This window comes from Heterodontus francisci, chromosome 8, assembly GCF_036365525.1.
Source record: "Heterodontus francisci isolate sHetFra1 chromosome 8, sHetFra1.hap1, whole genome shotgun sequence".
In the NCBI taxonomy this organism is placed as follows: Eukaryota; Metazoa; Chordata; class Chondrichthyes; order Heterodontiformes; family Heterodontidae; genus Heterodontus; species Heterodontus francisci.
The window spans coordinates 75,791,626-75,811,867 of NC_090378.1; the positions used below are offsets into that span (position 1 = coordinate 75,791,626).

Sequence of the window (20,242 nt, forward strand, 5' to 3'; positions counted from 1 at the left end):
GATCTTATTGAAACATATAAGATTCTTAGGGGGTTTTAAAGGGTAGATGTTGAGAGGAGTTTCCCCTCGTGATGGAATCTAGAACTAGGGGGCACAGTTTCAAAAAAAAGGGGTCTTCCATTTAAGATGGAGAGGAGGAGAAATTTCTTCTTTCAGAGGGTCTTTAATCTTTGGAATTCTCAACCCCAGAGAACGTTGGAGGCTGGGTCATTGAATATATTCAAGGCTGAGCTAAACAGATTTTTGATCGACAAGGGAGTAAAGGGTTATGGGGAGCAGGCAGGAAAGCGGAGTTAAGACCACAATGAGATCGTCCATGATCTTATTGAATGGTGGAATAGGCTCTAGGGGCCAAATGGCCTACTCTTGCTCGTTTTTCTTATGTTATAAATAGAGTCATAGAGAGATACAGCACCAAAACAGGCCCTTCAGCCCACCGAGTCCACGCTGACCATCAACCACCCATTTATACTAATCCTACATTAATCCCATTTCCTTCTCCCACCACCTACCTACACTAGGGGCAATTTATAATGGCCAATTTACCTATCAACCAGCAAGTCTTTGGCATGTGGGAGGAAACCGGAGCACCCAGAGGAAACCCACGCCGTCACAGAACTTGCAAACTCCACACAGGCAGTACCCAAAACTGAACCCGGGTCGCTGGAGCTGTGAGGTTGCGGTGCTAGCCATTGCACCACTGTGCCGCCCTTTATAAAGTTAATTCTAAATGTACCAATGTAATGAATTTTTCAGGAGTGTTGTAATTCTGAGAGAACCACACAATACAAAGGACACTTACAGATTCATGTGAAGTATTTTTTAATACCAGGAATGAAAGCTTGCTGCTGTAGAATAGTAATGAGGGATTTGTGTTTTAAAGCATTGAGAAAAAACTGATGTCTATAATGCGTTCTTTATGTTGTCTGATGCAACATACATGATATGTGTGGAGTCAAGTTTGCTGAAGATCTCAAACAGGTTTATTACAGCGAAACTATTATATACAGTATAGACCAAACTATATACAGAACCTTCCTCTAGGTGTTACTTTTGCAGAGTGACTCTGGCTTCAAGTCACATGACTACGTCCTGGTACTTAGCTCATTAACATACTAAGCTCTTAAAGGGACATCACTCTTAAAGACAATCGTATAATAATGTTAGTTGAAGTGTGCAATAGTAGCAGTGTTAACTAGAGCTCCTAGGCATTATGTCATGGGCAGGTAGGATAAAGGTTTACACTTGAGAAAAAGAGAGTATCACCTTGGCTTGTTCTCAAATAAATCCTAATACCGGGCAGTGTCTAGCCTCAATTTCGCTGCTCACCCATTCATTTCAAGGATACTAAGTTACACAGGGAACAGTAGGGAGTGGAGAATTTTATTTTAAAAACTTACAGAAACAAAATTATATGATAGCTGCAGAGTCCAAGAGAGTGAAAATGATGTGGCATCATGGAATAGAAACACCTAAAATATCTCTCTGTATGCACTAAAATCAGATAATATGAGCAATGTACAGGAGACGAAGGGTCTCCACCTGAAACATTACTTTTTTGTCTTTCAAATACGAATTACCTGTGTATTTCAAATTTTTCTTTTTATATCCATGTTTACTACAGGCTGAAATGCTATGCTTGATCAAGAAGATTGACATTTCAAATTTAAGTATTCCTGAAAATAGAGACATGTTGTTGAAGCTTGTCCTCTTGCACTCATCAGGACAACTGGCAAGAATACCAATATAAGGGAAAACAACAACTTGCTGTTTGATACAATCCGCTAGTCTTTGGGATGTACGGTCTATATACCTAGCATCACAACATGTCCCTTCTGCTGTTCGCAACAGGAAAGGTACAGGCTGTACCCAACCAACCCATGCTTGCAAAACTCAAAACACAGTGTCCAACATTACATGTGATTCCACGATTGGACAACATGTGCTGAATAATCCTCAGTGTGCCAAGAATTACACTGACAACCAATTTAAGATTGTCAGTAAGGCTCACAGTGTGGTGCATTTGTGCGTTCTGGAAGCTGCATATATTAATACACAGGGCCCTGTTCTTTGCAGACAGAAAGAATATATACAGACATTGCACCTGTTTCAGCTAGACAAAATAAGTGACAGCCATTCACTGGTTCATTCCTCAGGGCAATACCTTGACCAATCAGAGTCAAGCTGCCTGGTTTAAATTTCAAACAAAACTTGGCAGTTAACTGCCAATCACTGTAAACTGGCGCATTCTCCATGGCAACACCTCTACCAATCAGAGTTCACTTGCCAACCAATAAGCACTCTCTTCTCATAAATATAAAGTTGTTGTTTTACTTTACATTGGTATTCTTGCGGATTGTCCCAATGAGAGCAAGACGAAAAGCTTTGACAACATGTCTCTATTTTCAGCAATAATCAATTTCAAATTTAGTTTAGATATGTAAAGTTTTCCGATTCCAGGCCTGGGATTTTTCAGAGGCGGCAGGTGTCCTACCACCGGGGCTGAAAAGAGGGTGGGGTGACATTTTATGGGCAGCAGCCAATTAAGGACAGCGGCCCGCCCCCAAAAGCTGCCAGCTGAATCAGAGGGCTGGCAGCTCAGTAGCCTCAGCAGCACCATCTGGAGCAGTGGCTACTGCTGGGGCGGCACCTGAAGGATAAAGGTGCATCGATGGACGTGCGCCCTCACAACCAGCTAAGTGGGGTTTGTAGGTTCCAGGGCCAGTCAGGCAGACCCTGGCAGGGGGGTGGTCTGGGGTCATTGCTGAGGATGGGGGTGGTCACTGAGGGCAGGTGGTGCTGATGTCGCAGGAGCTGCTGGGGGTCCCTTCATGCACCATGGTCCAAAATGATTTACTTCTGGCGGGTCTCTCCACGTGACGAAGCACCCCCACCCCGCCACTAGTAAAATGCCAGCAGAGGTGAGAAGAGGCCCTAAATTGACCATTTAAGTGGCTCAATTGGTTTATAGGTGAGACATCTGCCACCTTTCCCACCACTGGCAAAATTCCCATGCCATTTTGCCAGCCTTTCTGCCTCCAAGCCCATCCCCAAAGACCCCATAAAATTCCGGTCCAGGACAATGCAGTGGTGTGTGTGTGCTTCCTTATGCTACACAACAAGTAGGATAGATTTGGGCATGGCAAGTATTCCCACATGGTGACAATGAAGGAGCTGTTCCCAGTCTATGGAGTGCAACACACATGGTGCACCAAAAAATATGAAGGAAAATCTGATACGAATCGAGCTGCATCAGTTGTGTTCTCCCTCATCAACACTAACAGTGTAGCATTGGCAAAAGCTGGGAGGAACCTGCTGCACAAGTTCACAGACCAAGGTGGGTAGACAGTGTGGGTGAACTTACAAGGATTAAAAAAACTTGAGTTTCCAAATAGGAAGTGACATTTCAACAGCCTATGACCACAGTATGAGAGAATTAATGGAAAACTAAATATTTATCAATGTTCACAATATTGGAGAAACTGCTAACAAATTAACATTTGCTCACTGGTTAATTTATTCATGGTTAAAATTAGTTTTAAAATGAAATTTTCTTAGTGGCTGAAAATTAAAACAGATTAGTGCTTTGTATTTATTACACAGCACACTTCTTGTTTCTATAAATTGCTAATGAACGTTCCATGTAACATGGTGACATTAGCAGTTTGTGGCTGAGGTTTTAACCTCACATACAGATGGATGATGGTACAAACATATGTTAAAATTAGCAGTAATACTGCAGACATGAATGTGGAGATTAACTCAGTTGTTGCATCCCTAGTTTGTGGGTATTTCATTTTTCTTACTGGGGTAGTTGGGGCAGTGTGTTGTAGAACCAAATGTGCTGTTGTATGGCTGTGGGGACCACAGTTTGATCCCGCCAGATACTAAACTCTCCAATATTAATTCTGAAATCCTGAAATGGGAGGAGGAGATTTTAGAGGATGCCATTTCTGGGCTACTCATTTCTTCAGAGTGACACTGGCAGAGGCCAGTGAGGAAATTGTTTTATAGGCGTCAGCTAGAGTTTGACACAGTGAGATGAGGATTAGAGTGAAATAGAGAACTTTTATGCATGTAAACCCAAAAGAACAAATGTTATTTCTGAATACCAACTTTTGCTAAACAAGGTCAATGTTGCATTCTCCAATGGTGTCCCATATCAAAGCTCTTTACCTTCCTATATAAGATCCAGAAACAGGCACCTATATGTCTTCAGCTGCCCATCAGTACTGCCTGTTAATTATCCAGAGCAGTCCTGAGTAAGGTGCTGTTTACTGAAACCCACTGTTGGAATTGTTGTAACTCTGGATACAGTTCCAGAGTCAAAGCACTGTTCATTTTCTGCCCACCTCGCTTCCAGAATTCAAACATATTCCCAAGGTCCTGAGCTCCTGGTCCTCCAAAAAACTCCACAAAGTCTCGCACTGAAATCTGTCACAAAGAAAAATAAATGGCAAAATGTCATTCAGATTATTAGGGAAACAATATAAAATGTATTGACTGGCAGAGTGGGTTGTTCCTACTTTGTTCATTTTCAAAATGACTGCCTGTCACACTTGAAGAGAATTGAGATAAGCTCTTATGACACAATGGAGAGGATTAAAGTACATTTTCCCACTAGTACTACTCAATGAACAAATAAATCAAACTTTAACATTTTCCATTTAAAACATTCACCTTTCAGTTGTTGTATAAAATGAAAAGTGTGAGATAATCATCTGGTACTGTTTTATTAAGCTGGGTTATCAAAACCTACACAAAGTGGGATAAACTGGCTACCACAATGTTTTTGCTGTTCTCGTCATTCAAAAATTAGTTTAAGTCGACCCTCCCCTATCAGATCTAGGGGTTTGTTCTGCACATGGCAGTGATCCTATTGGAGAGTAATTGAATAGTCATAGGTAAATAATGCAAAAAAGCATCTTAAAAAGTTTTTATTTTTGCTGCCCATTTAGTATCTAACTCTTGGAGAAAGGGATTTCTTTCAGCTATCATCATCAGCTATTTCAAAATAGGTAAACTATGCAGAGTTAAAGTCTGGGTCAATTCAGAGGAGCACCGCTGCTGCACTAGTGTGATGTTTCCATTTTTCACACCTCCTTGTGATCTGAATTATGCTGTTTAATGTCACATTAGGGGCAGTTCTGTGCCAAAAATTTACATCCAGTAGAGATTAGGTGGAGTTAGTCTATAAATTCATTTTACTTTGGGTCTTTAACAGCCAATATGGAGGACACACTCATCTGTGTTGTCCAGATTTCAAATCTAAATCCCTGAAGTGGAATGACTGTGTCCTGACCCATTGCACCATGCCCTTCAACTGCACCTCTGTTTCACTTTCACTCACAAGATGCTTATGAGAATAATCTAATTTAATGACAGTACTTTCTTGAGACAGTCATACCCGGGAATCTTTAAACTGTTTGGGATACAGATGATGTGTCAGGATTTGTGCATATTCCTGGATCCTCAGCCTGCCTGCTGACAGAAAGCAGCTTTTTCCTATCCAGCGCTGTGGGTTTTTAAATAAGGTGGTGACAATCGGACCGATCTGTTTGATACTTATTCCGTCCATGGCTGCTTCTCCCATAGGAATGGCTGAAAACAACACAAAAGTTCTAAAAAGCAAAACAACAGCATCTATAATAGTTCCACCAACTGAAAGAATTAAACACTCTTTAAACAGTTAATAAAGGTTATACAGGTTTGAGTCATACCTAGCGCAAAGGAAGATGGTTGTGGTTGTTGGAGGTCAATCATCTGAGCTCCAGGACATCACTGCAGGAGTTCCTCAGGGTAGTGTCCTAGACCCAACCATCTTCAGCTGCTTCATCAATGACCTTCCTTCAATCATAAGGTCAGAAGTGGGTATGTTTGCTGATGATTGCACAATGTTCAGCACCATTCGTGACTCCTCAGATACTGAAGCAGTCCGTGTAGAAATGCAGCAAGACCTGGACAATATCCAGGCTTGGGCTGATAAGTGGCAAGTAACATTCACGACACACAAGTGCCAGGCAATGACCATCTCCAACAAGAGAGAATCTAACCATCTCCCCTTGACATTCAATGGCATTACCATCGCTGAATCCCCCACTATCAACATCCTAGGGTATACCATTGACCAGAAACTGAACTGGAATGGCCATATAAATACCGTGGCTACAAGAGCAGGTCAGAGGCTAGGAATCCTGAGGCGAGTAACTCACCTCCTGACTCCCCAAAGCCTGTCCACCATCTACAAGGCACAAGTCAGGAGTGTGATGGAATACTCTCCACTTGCCTGGATGGGTGCAGCTCCAACAACACTCAAGAAGCTCGACACCATCCAGGACAAAGCAGCCTGCTTGATTGGCACCCCATCCACAAACATTCACTCCCTCCACCACCGATGCACAGTGGCAGCAGTGTTTACCATCTACAAGATGCACTGCAGCAATGCACCAAGGCTCCTTAGACAGCATCTTCCAAACCCGCGACCTCTACCAACTAAAAGGACAAGGGCAGCAAATAAATGGGAACACCACCACCTGCAAGTTCCCCTCCAATTCACACACCATCCTGACTTGGAACTATATCGCCATTCCTTCGCTGTCGCTGGGTCAAAATCCTGGAACTCCCTTCCTAACAGCACTATGGGTATACCTACCCCAAATGGACTGCAGCGGTTCAAGAAGGCAGCTCACCACCACCTTCTCAAGGGCAATTAGGGATGGGCAGTAAATGCTGGCCTGGCCAGTGACGCCTACATCCCATGAATGAATTTAAAAAAAACACTCTTTATGAGCTAACATGCGGTTTAGACATTAACAGTTATCTTTGCTTCAACCATGTACTAAGAAAAGAAATAATGTGCATTTCTAGCACATTTCACATCTTAGAACATCCCAGAACACTTCACAGTCACAGCCAATTAATTATTTTTAAAGCATAGTTATTGTTGGTATGTAGGCAAACTCAGCAGCCATTTTGCTCATGGCAATAACCCACAAACAGCAAAGGACCAGTTAATTTGTTTTGTTGATTGAGGGATGACTGTTGGCCAGGACACTAGCAGAACTTCCCTGTTCTTCTTCAAATCCTTTTTGTCCACCTGAATAGGCAGCTAGAGCCTCATCGTGAAGTATCATCCAACAGATAACACTGCCTCTATAATGCAGAACGCCCTCAGCACTACACTGAATGGTGAGCTTCAAATTGTGCACTGAAATTCTGGAGTGGGGCTTGTGTCATCTTGATCAGAAGTGGCAGTGTCGCTACCCATCAAACTGATGCAAACTAGAGAAACAGAAAGGAGGCCACTGTCTCCTTTGCAAACAGAATGCCTCTAATCAATAAGAGATCCAATTCAATTATTCTATTATCCCCTACCTTCCTTCAGAATCATAACAACAATGGCACAATTATTGTAATGTCCACTTCTTCACAAAGCCACAACTACCTGCTACATCAGGTGAATTAAGTTTTATTGGTATAATAAGTCAGAAAAAATATATAATTTTTGCTTGAACTTCTGGTGTAGATAGAAATCATATTAAGGTTCCAGTGTATACAGTATTTACCAAATGAGTGGACCCAGTCTCATTTCATATTTCCTTTGTGCAGTACCAAAGTGTGGGGCAATGCTTCAATGCCCAAACAGCTGATAATGTATCACAGTTATCATGAATGAAAAATACCACTCACCAGACCAGTTCTACAATCACCTTTTTAAATGGTTGTTGGGAAGGTTTTCATGAACCTCCCTATCCCAAATACCTTCTCTGGCGACCATCTCCCATAGAAGCATAGAAAATAGGAGCAGGAGCAGGCCATTCGGCCCTTCGAGCCTGCTCCGCCATTCATTATGATCATGGCTGATCATCCAACTCAGTAACCTGTTCCCGCTTTCGCCCCAGACCCTTTGATCCCTTTAGACCCAAGAGCTATATCTAACTCCTTCTTGAAAACATACAATGTTTTGGCCTCAACTGCTTTCTGTGGTAGCAAATTCCACAGGCTCACCACTCTCTGGGTGAAGAAATTTCTCCTCATCTCAGTCCTGAAAGGTTTACCCCGTATCCTTAGACTATGACCCCTGGTTCTGGACTCCCCCACCATTGGGAACATCCTTCCTGCATCTACCCTGTCAAGTCCTGTTAGAATTTTATAGGTTTCTATGAGATTCCCCCCTCACTCTTCTGAACTCCAGCGAATATAATCCTAACCGACTCAATCTCTCCTCATACGTCAGTCCCACCATCCCAGGAATCAGTCTGGTAAATCTTCGCTGCACTCTCTCTATAGCAAGAACATCCTTCCTCAGATAAGGAGACCAAAACTGCACACAATATTCCAGGTATGGCCTCAACAAGGCCCTGTATAATTGCAGCAAGACATCCTTGCTCCTGTACTCGAATCCTCTCGCTATGAAGGCCAACATACCATTTGCCTTTCTTATCGCCTGTTGCGCCTGCATTCTTACCTTCAGTGATTGGTGTATTGAGAACACCCAGGTCTCGCTGCATATTCCCCTCTCTCAGTTTATAGCCGTTCAGATAATAATTTGCCTTCCTGTTTTTGCTACCAAAGTGGATAACCTCACATTTATCCACATTATACTGCATCTGCCATGCATTAGCCCACTCACTCAACTTGTCCAAATCACTCTGAAGCCTCTCTGCATCCTCCTCACAACTCACCCTCCCACCTAGTTTTGTGTCATCTGCAAATTTGGAGATATTACATTTAGTTCCCTCATCTAAATCATTAATGTATATTGTGAATAGCTGGGGTCCTAGCACCAATCCCTGCAGTACCCCACTAGTCACAGCCTGCCATTTGGAAAAAGACCCATTTATCCCTACTCTTTGTTTCCTGTCCGCCAACCAATTTTCTATCCATCGCAATACACCACCCCAATCCCATGCGCTTTAGTTTTACACGCTAATCTCTTATTTGGGACTTTGTCAAAAGTCTTCTGAAAGTCCAAATAAACAATATCAACTGGCTCCCCCTCATCAACTCTGCTGGTTACATACTCAAAGAATTCTAGTAGATTTGTCAAGCATGATTTCCCTTTCGTAAATCCATGCTGACTCTGCCAAATTCTACCACTGTTCTCTAAGTCCTCTGGTACAAAATCTTTGATGATGGACTCCACAATTTTCCCCACTACCGACATCAGGCTGACTGGTCTATAATTCCCTGTTTTCTCTATACCTCCCTTTTTAAATAGTGGGGTTACATTAGCTACCCTCCAATCTGTAGGAACTGTTCCAGAGTCTACAGAATCTTGGAAGATGACCACCAATGCATCCACTATTTCTAGGCCCACTTCCTTAAGTACTCTGGGATGCATACCATCAGGCCCTGGGGATTTATCGGCCTTCAATCTCATCAATTTTCCCAACACCATTTCTCTACTAATACTGATTTCTTTCAGTTCCTCTCTCTCACTAAGCCCTGTGTTCCCCAACATTTCTGGAATGATATTTGTGTCCTCCTTTGTGAAGACAGAACCAAAGTATGCATTTAGTTGGTCAGCCATTTCTTTACTCCCCATAATAAATTCCCCTGTTTCTGACTGTAAGGAACCTACATTTGTCTTCACCAATCTTTTTCTCTTCACATACCTATAGAAACTTTTCCAGTCAGTTTTTATGTTCCCCGCAAGCTTGCTCTCGTACTCTATTTTCCCCTTCTTAATCAATCCCTTGGTCCTCCTTTGCTGAATTTTAAACTGATCCCAATCCTCAGGTCTGTTGCTTTTCCTGGAAAATTTATATGCCTCTTCCTTGGATCTAATGCTATCTCTATTTTCCCTTGTAAGCCATGGTTTGGCTACCTTTCCCGTTTTACTTTTGCGCCAGACAGGGATACCCAAGCACTCAAACTGGGTACATTGAATGAGGCTGGGTGACTCCCTCTGATATCACCCTTTCTCAATGGGAAATGCAGGAGCTTTCAGGTCCCTCCCATAGATGTATAGCTGACATGTGAGCAATTGTAAGCACAATTCCATATCCTACCAGTCAGTGACCCAACACATTGGGGCTTCAACTCACTGAACCATTGTTATTCATTATCTTTGAGGGATACATTGTGGGTTGTTCGGAATTTTTCCCCTTAAGATTATAGTAAATAGAAGGTTTTATTGCAATTCATTAAAACTGAAATTCAGTCCTTACCAATTTTATAAATATTATTTCCAGCTGGACTTGGTTTGAATGTTGTCAGAAAACTTTCAAAGTAAAATGGAACTATGATCTCAGTCTTGGGCAAATCAATTTCATTCATATATTCATTGATGCAGGCCTTTGCATCCATGTGCCTTGCTGGGAGGCTGTATATCCTGTGGACATGATGAGCTCCACTCAACACAACCTGCCTGATGTTGTGCTGTTTACATAGGTCGGCTATCCTGTACCCCTGCTGAATTTCAGTCTGTAAAAGATGCAAATGTTTTCGGTAAGAAAAAGCAACTGTTTTTAAATAGTAAACTCTCGAGTTATTGTCTTGTTTCTTTCAATGTCTCATCACCCCATCAGCCGCAGGAGCAGCCCAGGCTACTTCTGATATAGACTGCGTCCAATGGAGTGGTGGATGTTGAACAAGTAAAGGTGCTGGTGGAAATGATGGCATCAGTGAGCAGTAATGTCATCACATTTGTGGACTTTCACAATACTTGGCACTGTAAACTGTCTACTATTTTCTTTCTTGAAAACACAAGATAATATAGCTTTTAAACAGGCTTTATTCAGGTGACAAAATGGTTTGTTCACTTGAGAGAGGAGTGAAAATGAAGTCATCTTATACTGAGCTGGTGATGTGAGGATTATGCTTGTTGGTTATGCAGTTGTTTTATTCAGGTAATTGTTGGGCCAAGACTTGTAACAGTGGTCAGACATCTCTTTCCCAAGTGCTTTTCATAGTCTTAACTGCAGGGATAATCAGCTGTTTGCTAAATCATTCCAGGACTTTCACCTTCACCTCCTAATCAGAAATCCATTCCATGTCTCCAGACCTTTATAGTCCTAATTTTACATTTTTCCCAGTTTGAACTTGTGATCTGATAGTCACGGTTTAACTTGGAGTTATGTTCTGGGTGGGGTTGCAGGGGTTGCCTTTTCTATGCCATTTACTATCTTTTATACCTCTAGATAGTCACCTCCCAGTCTCCTTTTCTCTATGTTGTAAAGCCCGTGTTTCTCAGTTTTTTCTCACAACTCCATTCTCAGACACCATGAGCAGAATTTTCACTGGTTTGCTGATTTGCCAGCACCATTCTGCCTCCAAGCCATTTTCCTGGAGGTGAGATCAGGTTGGAAGGGCTGCCTGCCCATAAATGAGGTGTAGCCAATCAAGATAAGTAATAGGCCAAGTATCAGAGGCCAACTGGAATTTTCCAGTCAACCTGCGGGGCCCCCGCAACATTGGGAACAGGCCAGCTGAATGGAGGCAGCCTCTCTGTGGCAGAACAGGGGGCCAGAGCTCCCGGCAGGCTTTGAGGCCCTCCTTGCCTACCTGGCCACAGCTGTGGCCATTTTTTAATTGAAAAGTTTTAAAAGTGTTGAGATGGCACTTCAAGATGGAGGCGCTTTCTCTCTCTCTCTCTCTAACCTGCAACAGCAGCCTTCAGCTCCTTCTGTGCTGGAGGGCCTCCCATTGGGCCTCCAGCTTCAAGAACCCGCCCGCTGTCCGTAATTGGGTGGTGATTGTGCCCTCTGGCCACAAATTGGCCAATTCAGGGAAAATCACTGCCGTGTGTCTGTTTCTCACACAGTGTGAGGTTGGGACCTGCATTTGACGCCAAAGTTGGGGTCCAAACCCAGAATCCTGCCCCAGGGGTCACCACATTTCTGTTCTCTGCACTGCCTCCATGGTTTGAATCTTTCTCTCTTGCATCTAGGTGATGCATGTCTCAGTTGGCTCTTTGCCAGACAGCTCTCCCCGCACCACCCCCCCCACCCCACCCCCCACCCCCCACATCACAATGTTAAGTGCTAGTTCATCACTTCCCTTTCTGTATATGTACTTAATATCTTCAGTAATTAAGACAGACTAAGCTGTGGGAGTGACTAAAATAAACACATCTCCTATATTTACATGTTTGATTGTAAAGGGCAATGAGACTAACAATTAGAGGATCCGTGTTGTTGAAATCTGTGTGGGTGATGACAAAGCATTTGTGTGCACCACACAGTGCAGCGTTGATGCTTGCAGGTTTGTTATAGTCTACCAGCAAGATGTGTGCCCCGCCTGTCTGCAGCTGCTGAGCAGTTGGAGAGGTTAACTCTTGCACTACAGCACGCACTGTGAAATGACCATCCTCGAGCAAGGCAGTGGCTACCGCATTCCCTTGACACTTGTCAGCACCAAAAACAGTCACGGTCTCAAGCATACTCTGGAAAGAAAGGATAATGGAGGATTAACAGGGTATGTTGGGAGAGAAATACTTCCTGCTGTAAATTGAACGGGAAAAGATAAAAATCTTATTTTGCATTTGCACAGTTTTTCTCTGAAATTATCAACATGATGAATTTCTTTCCCATTAGAATCATAGAATGTTTAAGGCACAGAAATAGGTCACTTGGCCCGTTGTGTCTGTGCTGGCTGAAAAATGATCCACTTATTCTAATCCCATCACAGTACTCAAGTGGTGGCCTAACCAATAAGTTATACAGTTCCAGCATAACCTCCCTGCTCTTATAGTCTACACCTCGGCTAATAAAGGAAAGAATGCCATATACCTTTTTAACCACCTTATTGACCTGTCCTGCTACCTTCAGGGATCTGTGGACATTCACTCCAAGATCCCTCACTTCCTCTACAATTCTCAGTATTTTCCCATTAATCATGTATTCCTTTGCCTTGTTTGACCTCCCCAAATGCATCACCTCACACTTTTCAAGGTTGAATTCATTTGCCACTTTTCTGCCCATCTGACCAGACCATCAATATCTTCCTGCAGCCTACAGCTATCCTCCTCGCTCTCTACCACATGGCCAATCTTTGTGTCATCTGCAAACTTCTTGATCATACCCCATACATTTACGTCCAAATCGTTAATATATACTACAAAAAGCAGGAATCCCAGTACTGAGCCCTGCGGAACACCACTGGAAACAGCCCTCCAGTAACTAAAACACCCTTCAACAATTACCCTTTGTGTCCTGCCACTGAGCCAATTTTGTATCCAGCTTGCTGCGTTTCCCTGGATCCCATGGGATTTTATATTTTTAACCAGTCTGCCATGTGGGACCTTGTCAAAAGCCTTGCTAAAATCCATGTAGACCACACCAATTGCACTCCCCTCATCTATCTTCCTTGTTATGTCTTCAAAAAATTCGATTAATTTGATGCATTGGGGTGTCAGTCCAGTGACAAGTAATTGAACTAGCAAGAAAGCTAGTAATTGAGGTGTGGGTACTCTAAATGTAAGCAGGCTTTTTGACTTATGACTGTTGATTACAGCATTGAAGAATATGGGGGTAAAATTAGCAAGACTGAAGTTCAGGAGAAAAGTTCTTTCCTTCAGAGCATTGGATATGTGTAACAGTAAAATCAGTTAAATCTCAGATGCTCAGTCTCTTTAGGAGCTGAATAAATCTTTGGGATTAGAGATTATAGAGATAGGAGACTGAGATGAAGTCTCAGTGGGAGACACTGTGCTGTGGGTAAAGTTATCGGAGGACTGCAGGTCAGTTTAAAACAATGGAGAGTGAAAATGTTTTGGTGTTTGCCTTTTAATTACATTTGGGAATTGGGTAGAATTTCAAAAGGATTAAATGGAGTCCACAATAAGACAGGTGACACAAGTCCTATATTTAAACTGAGGGTCAACTGGCCTTTTTTCCACTTTTTTATGTAGGTCTCAAAAGGTGTAAAGTCTGCCAACAGAAGATTAGGCTACAGCATAACCAGGGAGGAGACATTGAGACCAGGGCGTACAGTGTATCCAGGGAGCAGAGATTGGAATCAGCGACTACAGTGTGGTAAGGGAGGAGAGTTCAGGACAAGGGCCTACAGTGTGGCCAGGGAACAGAAATTGGCACCAGGCCCTACGGAGTGACCAGGGAGCAGAGATTGGGACCAGGCCCTACAGAGTGACCAGGGAGGAGAGATCAGGATGAGGGCCTACAGTGTAGAAGGGAACACAGATCAAAGCCATGGCCTATAGTGCGACTAGGGAGTAGAGATCAGCACCAGGGCCTACAGTGTGGACTGGGAGCAGAGATTGGCACCAGCGCTATAGTGTAATCAGTTAGCAGCGATCAGGACCAGTTGCATCAGACAACACAAAAAGAACTCATTATATGGTGGCAGCTGTGGTGAGAAGACAGAATTTAAGATTGAAGACCACAGGGAAAACAGCTTTAAAAACTACCTTCCTACAGTTAAAAGAGAGAAAGTTATAAGCAATACTGGCCCAAACAGGGAAAGAAGAAAACACTTACCTCAAGCTGTAGAAGACAGAGCACTGAACGACAGGCTGCAAATCAATCACTACGATTGGGTGAGTCGTTATCCCAATGGTCCAGGAATCCCCTTTGAAAGAAAGCTTTGAGGTGCTTGTAAAGCTGATTTTTTTAAATGCTCAGTTAAAAAAAACATTGGGGAAACCCAATCCCTATCTCAGGCTAATCAATTGTTTTCAAAGGATCCCCTCCCAGGTTGTTCGAAGTCAGCACCATTACAGGAGGCACCTGACAGCAAAAGCGCAGAAATCATCCATTCACACTGCTGGCAACTAAAGCTTTAAAAAAAATCATCAAACCACTCAAGTGTGAAGACCTTTCATTCACTCAGCCAGAGTTTTAAAAACTCAAAAAACCACTCAAGCATGAAGAATTCCCTATTGAATGGCTATATAAACAAACTCTAGCAGAAAATAGTAGTTGAAATGTCGATTGCACAACTGTGTAAACAGACAGACTAGAGTGCTGGAAGCTAGATAAACAGACAAGCACTGCTAAACACATGCTCCTGTCAATCAAAGCAGTCAAGAGAGTTTTCTTTAAAGGGGAAACAGAACAGACTCATAGAATAAGTCTTAAAGCAAGTTTTAAGTAAAAGAACAGCAGGAAGATGGATACCAAATTTCCCATCATGAACTGGAAGGGCATGGATATCCTACCCTACTTCCAACTTTTTAAACAGAGAATGCAGTTATGTTTTACAGACCAAGTAAATGTAGAACGAGCAAAACAAGATGTAAAAAAAACTAATGGCAGTTGGAAATGAGGAATTACACAGAATTAATACCTCAGGCTTATCTGAAGAGGACCAGAAAGATCCCACAAAAATATGGAAATTGCTGGAAGATCAAATCTGTTACGAGTGAATTTCAGAATTCACCACCTGGAATTGATGTCCTACAGGCAACAGCCACAGGAATCAATAGACCAGTTTGTCAGTAGATGACGTAGTAAGGGCAACGAATGTGATTTCTCAGAAACTGAGAGTTGTCAGACCAAATAATGGAGCTAGTGATTGTATCGACCAACACCCATTGAAGCATTTCAAAAGGACCTCTTGGGGGAAAAAGGTCACAGCATTGATGCACTGCTGGAAGATGGCTGGAAACACGAAGCCATTGTAGCTGGACAACAGCACTTGCAAGCACTAGGTGCAGCCAACAGTATCGGCACAATAACTAGATCAAAAAGAGCAAGCAAGCTGTGTGGTAAGTGTGGTTGGTCCCACTCATGGTGAAATTGCCCTGTATTTCGTGACCTGTGCAAGATGTGCGGTGCAAAAGGACACTAGGCCTGCCTATGTAAGAAATCTGGCTCCAAAGATGCAGCCAGAAGTCATTGTAGAACACAAGCAAACAGAAAACAGGGCAACAGCAGCAAGGAGAGCACCAGAGACCTGTATAAATGCAAGCCAATACACAAAGTCCACAGCGAAACAGACCTGAGATGAGACTCAGGGAGAAGTAGGTCTCAGCCAAAAGATGAACAGGCATTCCACATTGTGAACCTAATACATCATATTGATTAAGTCAAACAACTAGAAGCTTTCGACACTATTAACATCATGTTTGGGGCGGCACAGTGGCGCAGTGGTTAGCACCGCAGCCTCACAACTCCAGGGACCCGGGTTTGATTCTGGGTACTGCCTGTGTGGAGTTTGCAAGTTCTCCGTGTGTCTGCGTGAGTTTCCTGCGGGTGCTCCGGTTTCCTCCCACAAGCCAAAGACTTGCAGGTTGATAGGTTAATTGGCCATTATAAATTGCCCCTAGTATAGGTAGGTGGTAGGGAAATATAGGGACAGGGTGGGGATGTGGTAGGAATATGGAATTAGTGTAGGATTAGTATAAATGGGTGGTTGATGGTCGGCACAGTCTCGGTGGGCCGAAGGGCCTGTTTCAGTGCTGTATCTCTAAACTAAACTAAACTAAACTAAAGCTGGCAAACACACACTCTGGGTCAAGAATGACACCGGCGCTAGTGCAAATATCCTACCAGTCCGAATCCTCAAAGCTTTGTATCAGAGTCACTGGAAATCAATGATACAACTGCCAACTGCCAAGTTATCTGCATACAATGGGTCACCCATCCCTTGTAGTGGCACACTGATAATGCAATGCAGCTATGGCAAGTCAGCATGGAAACCACAAATATTCTACCTGGTAGACACAAGCGGACCAGCAGTGGCAGGACTACCAGCGTATAATAACCTCAACATCATAACTATCCATGGGCGCATTGCCAAGGGGAGATCTCCAAGGACTGGAACCCGCTCACAAACTCTGACCAGCATCAAGTCTGGAAACCCAGCAACAGCACAACTATGCCGCACCTTAATTTCTGCTCTCTAGAGAACCGTCAGCACCACAATGAGCCAGAACAGACAGGTATCTGTATGAGACCAAATATTCTTCCCCCAACAAGTCCTCGATCTTGAGCCCCAACCCGTCAAGTGTGAAGGATAAGGAGAGGCGAAGGACATACAATGCCCTGAAGAGGCAGGGGAGGAATGAGTTGAAGCATTGTCTATTGGCTCTTCGAGATGAGGTGCCGGACCTTTCCAAGAATGACAAGGCCCCAAAAGTGGTCATCTTGAGAAAAGCAAGAGAGTATGTTAGCAATAAAAACAAGAAATGCTGGAAATACTCAGCGGGTCTGGCAGCATCTGTGGAGAGAGAAGCAGAGTTAACATTTCAGGTTAGTGACCCTTCTTTTGCTTTTATATTAGAGTATGTTAGCAGGCTGAAGGCAGAGCAATAGAGGCTGAATGTAGAGAGGGAGAAACTTCAGAAAGAACAGCAACAGATGAGACACAGATTCCCCGAGTAAGAGTTGTCAAATTACTGAGATGATAATGGACTTTTGAGCCTCTATATTTGTAAATATCACAATCTCTATTCATGTGTAAATAATTTTGATATCTAATCTTGTGTGTTTCTTACTTTTAGCATACGAGACTTATCTTTGGAAAGAAGGGGACTGTTGTATGATTGCCTTTAAGAGTAATGTGCCTTTAAGATCTGAGTATGCTAATGAGCTAAGTACCAGGACATAGTCATGTGACTCAGAGCCAGTGTCACTCTGCTACTGTAGCACCCAGAGTAAGGTTCTATAAATAGTTAGCTCTGTACTGTATACAATAGTTAGCTATTTAATAAACCTGTTTGAGATCTTCAACAACCTGGACTCCATGCATCTCATTTATGTTGTAGCAGACAACATATAAAGAACTCATTATAGGCACCAGGGCCTACTGTGTGGACAGGGGGCAGAGATCAGTGCCAGGGCGTACAGTGTGGACAGGGAGCAGATACTGGCACCAGGGACTACAGTATGGATAGGGAGCAGAGATCAGCGCCAGGGCCTATAGTGTGGACAGGGAGCAGAGATTGACACCAGGGCCTACAGTGTGGACAGGGAGCAGAGACTGGCACCAGGGCCTACAGTATGGATAGGGAGCAGAGATCAGCGCCAGGGCCTACAGTGTGGACAGGGAGCAGAGATTGGCATCAGCACCAACAGTGTGGACAGGGTGCAGAGACTGGCACCAGGGCCTACAGTGTGGACAGGGAGCAGAGATTGACATCAGGGCCTACAGTGTGGACAGGGAGCAGAGACTGGCACCAGGGCCTACAGTGTGGATAGGGAGCAGAGACTGGCACCAGGGCCTACAGTGTGGATAGGGAGCAGAGACTGGCACCAGGGCCTACAGTGTGGATAGGGAGCAGAGATTGGCACCAGGGCCTACGGTGTGGACAGGGAGCAGAGACTGGCACCAGGGCCTACAGTGTGGATAGGGAGCAGAGACTGGCACCAGGGCCTACAGTGTGGATAGGGAGCAGAGACTGGCACCAGGGCCTACGGTGTGGACAGGGAGCAGAGACTGGCACCAGGGTCTACAGTGTGGACAGGGAGCAGAGACTGGCACCAGGGTCTACAGTGTGGACAGGGAGCAGAGACTGGCACCAGGGCCTACAGTGTGGACAGGGAGCAGAGACTGGCACCAGGGTCTACAGTGTGGACAGGGAGCAGAGATTGAGACAAGGGCCAGAGAAAGTCAGTCAGGGTGTTCTTTGGAAATCTGACACACAGTACCAAGGAGCAGTAGATTGTGTTTGTGCCCTCAGTTGCCCTCAAAACATTGAGTGATTGGTTTCAGCCATACTATTATAGTGTGGTGAAGTAAAGAATAATGCAAACACAAATGTAATTCTTAACTAGGGAATGATTGCTATTGAAAAGAGTGACTGCTGTCGAACAGAACAATCTCCCATCTACTGCACCATTTGGTACCCGAGTGGTGATGAAGTGGAATGTCGTCACGCAATTGAAACAAAAAATTGTATTAAAGTTAATCACTTGGGAACATTAAACTGTATGTAGTTAGTGACTGACTCACATCAGCATAATTATTGACAGAAAGTCAGACAAAATGCACAAAGCTACTCACCAAATCTCAATGCTTTTTGCCTTTTTCCTAATTGGGAAAGATGGCCCTTCAGCAGTTTGTTGTCTCTGCATCTGGTCTCTCTCGGAGGTGGATGGCTGAACTATTTGTTGTTAATTTCCTTGTTGCCATGGAAACATCAAGGCGGAGCTGTTTCAGTATGACAGCAGCCAGACTGTAGACTGCCTAGAGTTAGATCCTTTATTCCATTTAACAAGTGAATTCCAGTGTCAGATATATTTGATTAATAAGTTTGCAACAGAAAAATAAAAGACAAAATATACAAAAGGATTTGTAGAAAGGAATGGGATTAGGAAAACAAAATACTTTGCATCCATATTTTTCTAATCCTTCTTGTCAACATCATTGTAGGGATCATATTTTTCAGACTGTTTACATTTGCACACGATCCCTAGCTAATGAATCAAATGGTAATGGCAGTGCATTAACTTCCTGTGAAACTGATCCAGTCAGAGCTGAAATTAGTCACATTGTCACATTTCCTGAAGTATTTTTGCAATGTATTCTGTCAGTGGAGGAAGCAGATGGCAAAAGAGGTAGTGTCTAGAAATGACTAGTTACTAGTTTGCTAGTTAAACCAGTGCACAAGATATACTAAATTTATCACATCACCGCCTGTGTGTAAGCACACACACCAGAGCCCAGCATGTCTTTGACGGATACTATAAGACTGTGGGATGAAGGCATCACCGCAGCAGACCAGCAAGAATGGGTAACAGCACTGGATATGTTTACTGCTATTCTAGAGCCCAGCTCCAAAATCTGCTTCAACATCGGCTGCCTGCACCTCTTACTGGGGCAATTGAACCAGGCTGAGAAGGTAAGTGACTCCTAATTCAGTTCCACCATTTAAAGGAGTACTTAGTAACCTGAGATACTTATTTATCCATTCCAAGGCAAGAAAAATGATTATAATTAGCAGATTAACATTGTAAATCCTTGAGCAGATTAAAAAAAGATATGATGTTCTAAGAGGTTCAGTTCAATAAGAATAGTAGGAAACATCGTTTTTTGCTTATTATAGGGAAGGGGTGTAGTTGGTGTATTGTTTTATGGATTCAAGCAATTTAACGAAAAAGTGGAAATGAAACTGCTCATGACACAGATATAAATCAGTTTTAGAATATACCGGATATTAATCTAACTGTTGTGTACTGCATTGGTGCAGTTGTGACATTCAGTTGTAATATCAATCAAATAAAAGCAAAGGTTACCACAACCTCCTTTGAACATTACAAATGGCAGGTTTGGGTTAGCAGGTGGCAGCTGTCATTCTTGCCGCATGTACCAGGCAATGACCATCACCAACAAGTAA

The 20,242-nt window shown here is 43.3% G+C and overlaps 2 protein-coding genes across 4 annotated transcripts in view; one reads left to right on the forward strand and one right to left on the reverse strand.

Moving 5' to 3' along the window:
• Positions 1-835: 835 nt before the first annotated feature.
• Positions 836-19,274, reverse strand: LOC137372552 (nmrA-like family domain-containing protein 1). Of its 2 annotated transcripts, XM_068036465.1 has the most exons (6): positions 18,910-19,274; positions 14,442-14,564; positions 12,122-12,388; positions 10,173-10,428; positions 5,408-5,601; positions 836-4,434 (listed from the first exon to the last, which is right to left on the reverse strand). In XM_068036465.1, the coding sequence occupies exons 3-6, from the start codon at positions 12,383-12,385 to the stop codon at positions 4,240-4,242; spliced, it is 909 nt and encodes a 302-aa protein (XP_067892566.1). In that variant the 5' UTR covers positions 12,386-12,388; positions 14,442-14,564; positions 18,910-19,274; the 3' UTR covers positions 836-4,239. The 2 variants fall into 2 exon arrangements, with proteins under 2 accessions (XP_067892566.1, XP_067892567.1); XM_068036466.1 differs by lacking the exon at positions 14,442-14,564.
• Positions 19,275-19,412: 138 nt separating this feature from the next.
• The window catches only part of ncf2 (neutrophil cytosolic factor 2), a 51,543-nt gene continuing 50,713 nt past the window's right edge, over positions 19,413-20,242 (forward strand). The window contains exon 1 of one of the 2 annotated variants that reach the window (XM_068037394.1): positions 19,413-19,747. In XM_068037394.1, coding sequence (XP_067893495.1) covers positions 19,574-19,747 — 174 coding nt within the window. In that variant the 5' untranslated portion in view covers positions 19,413-19,573. The remainder of the gene's footprint in view (positions 19,748-20,242) is intronic. The other variant, XM_068037392.1, reaches the window with a different exon arrangement.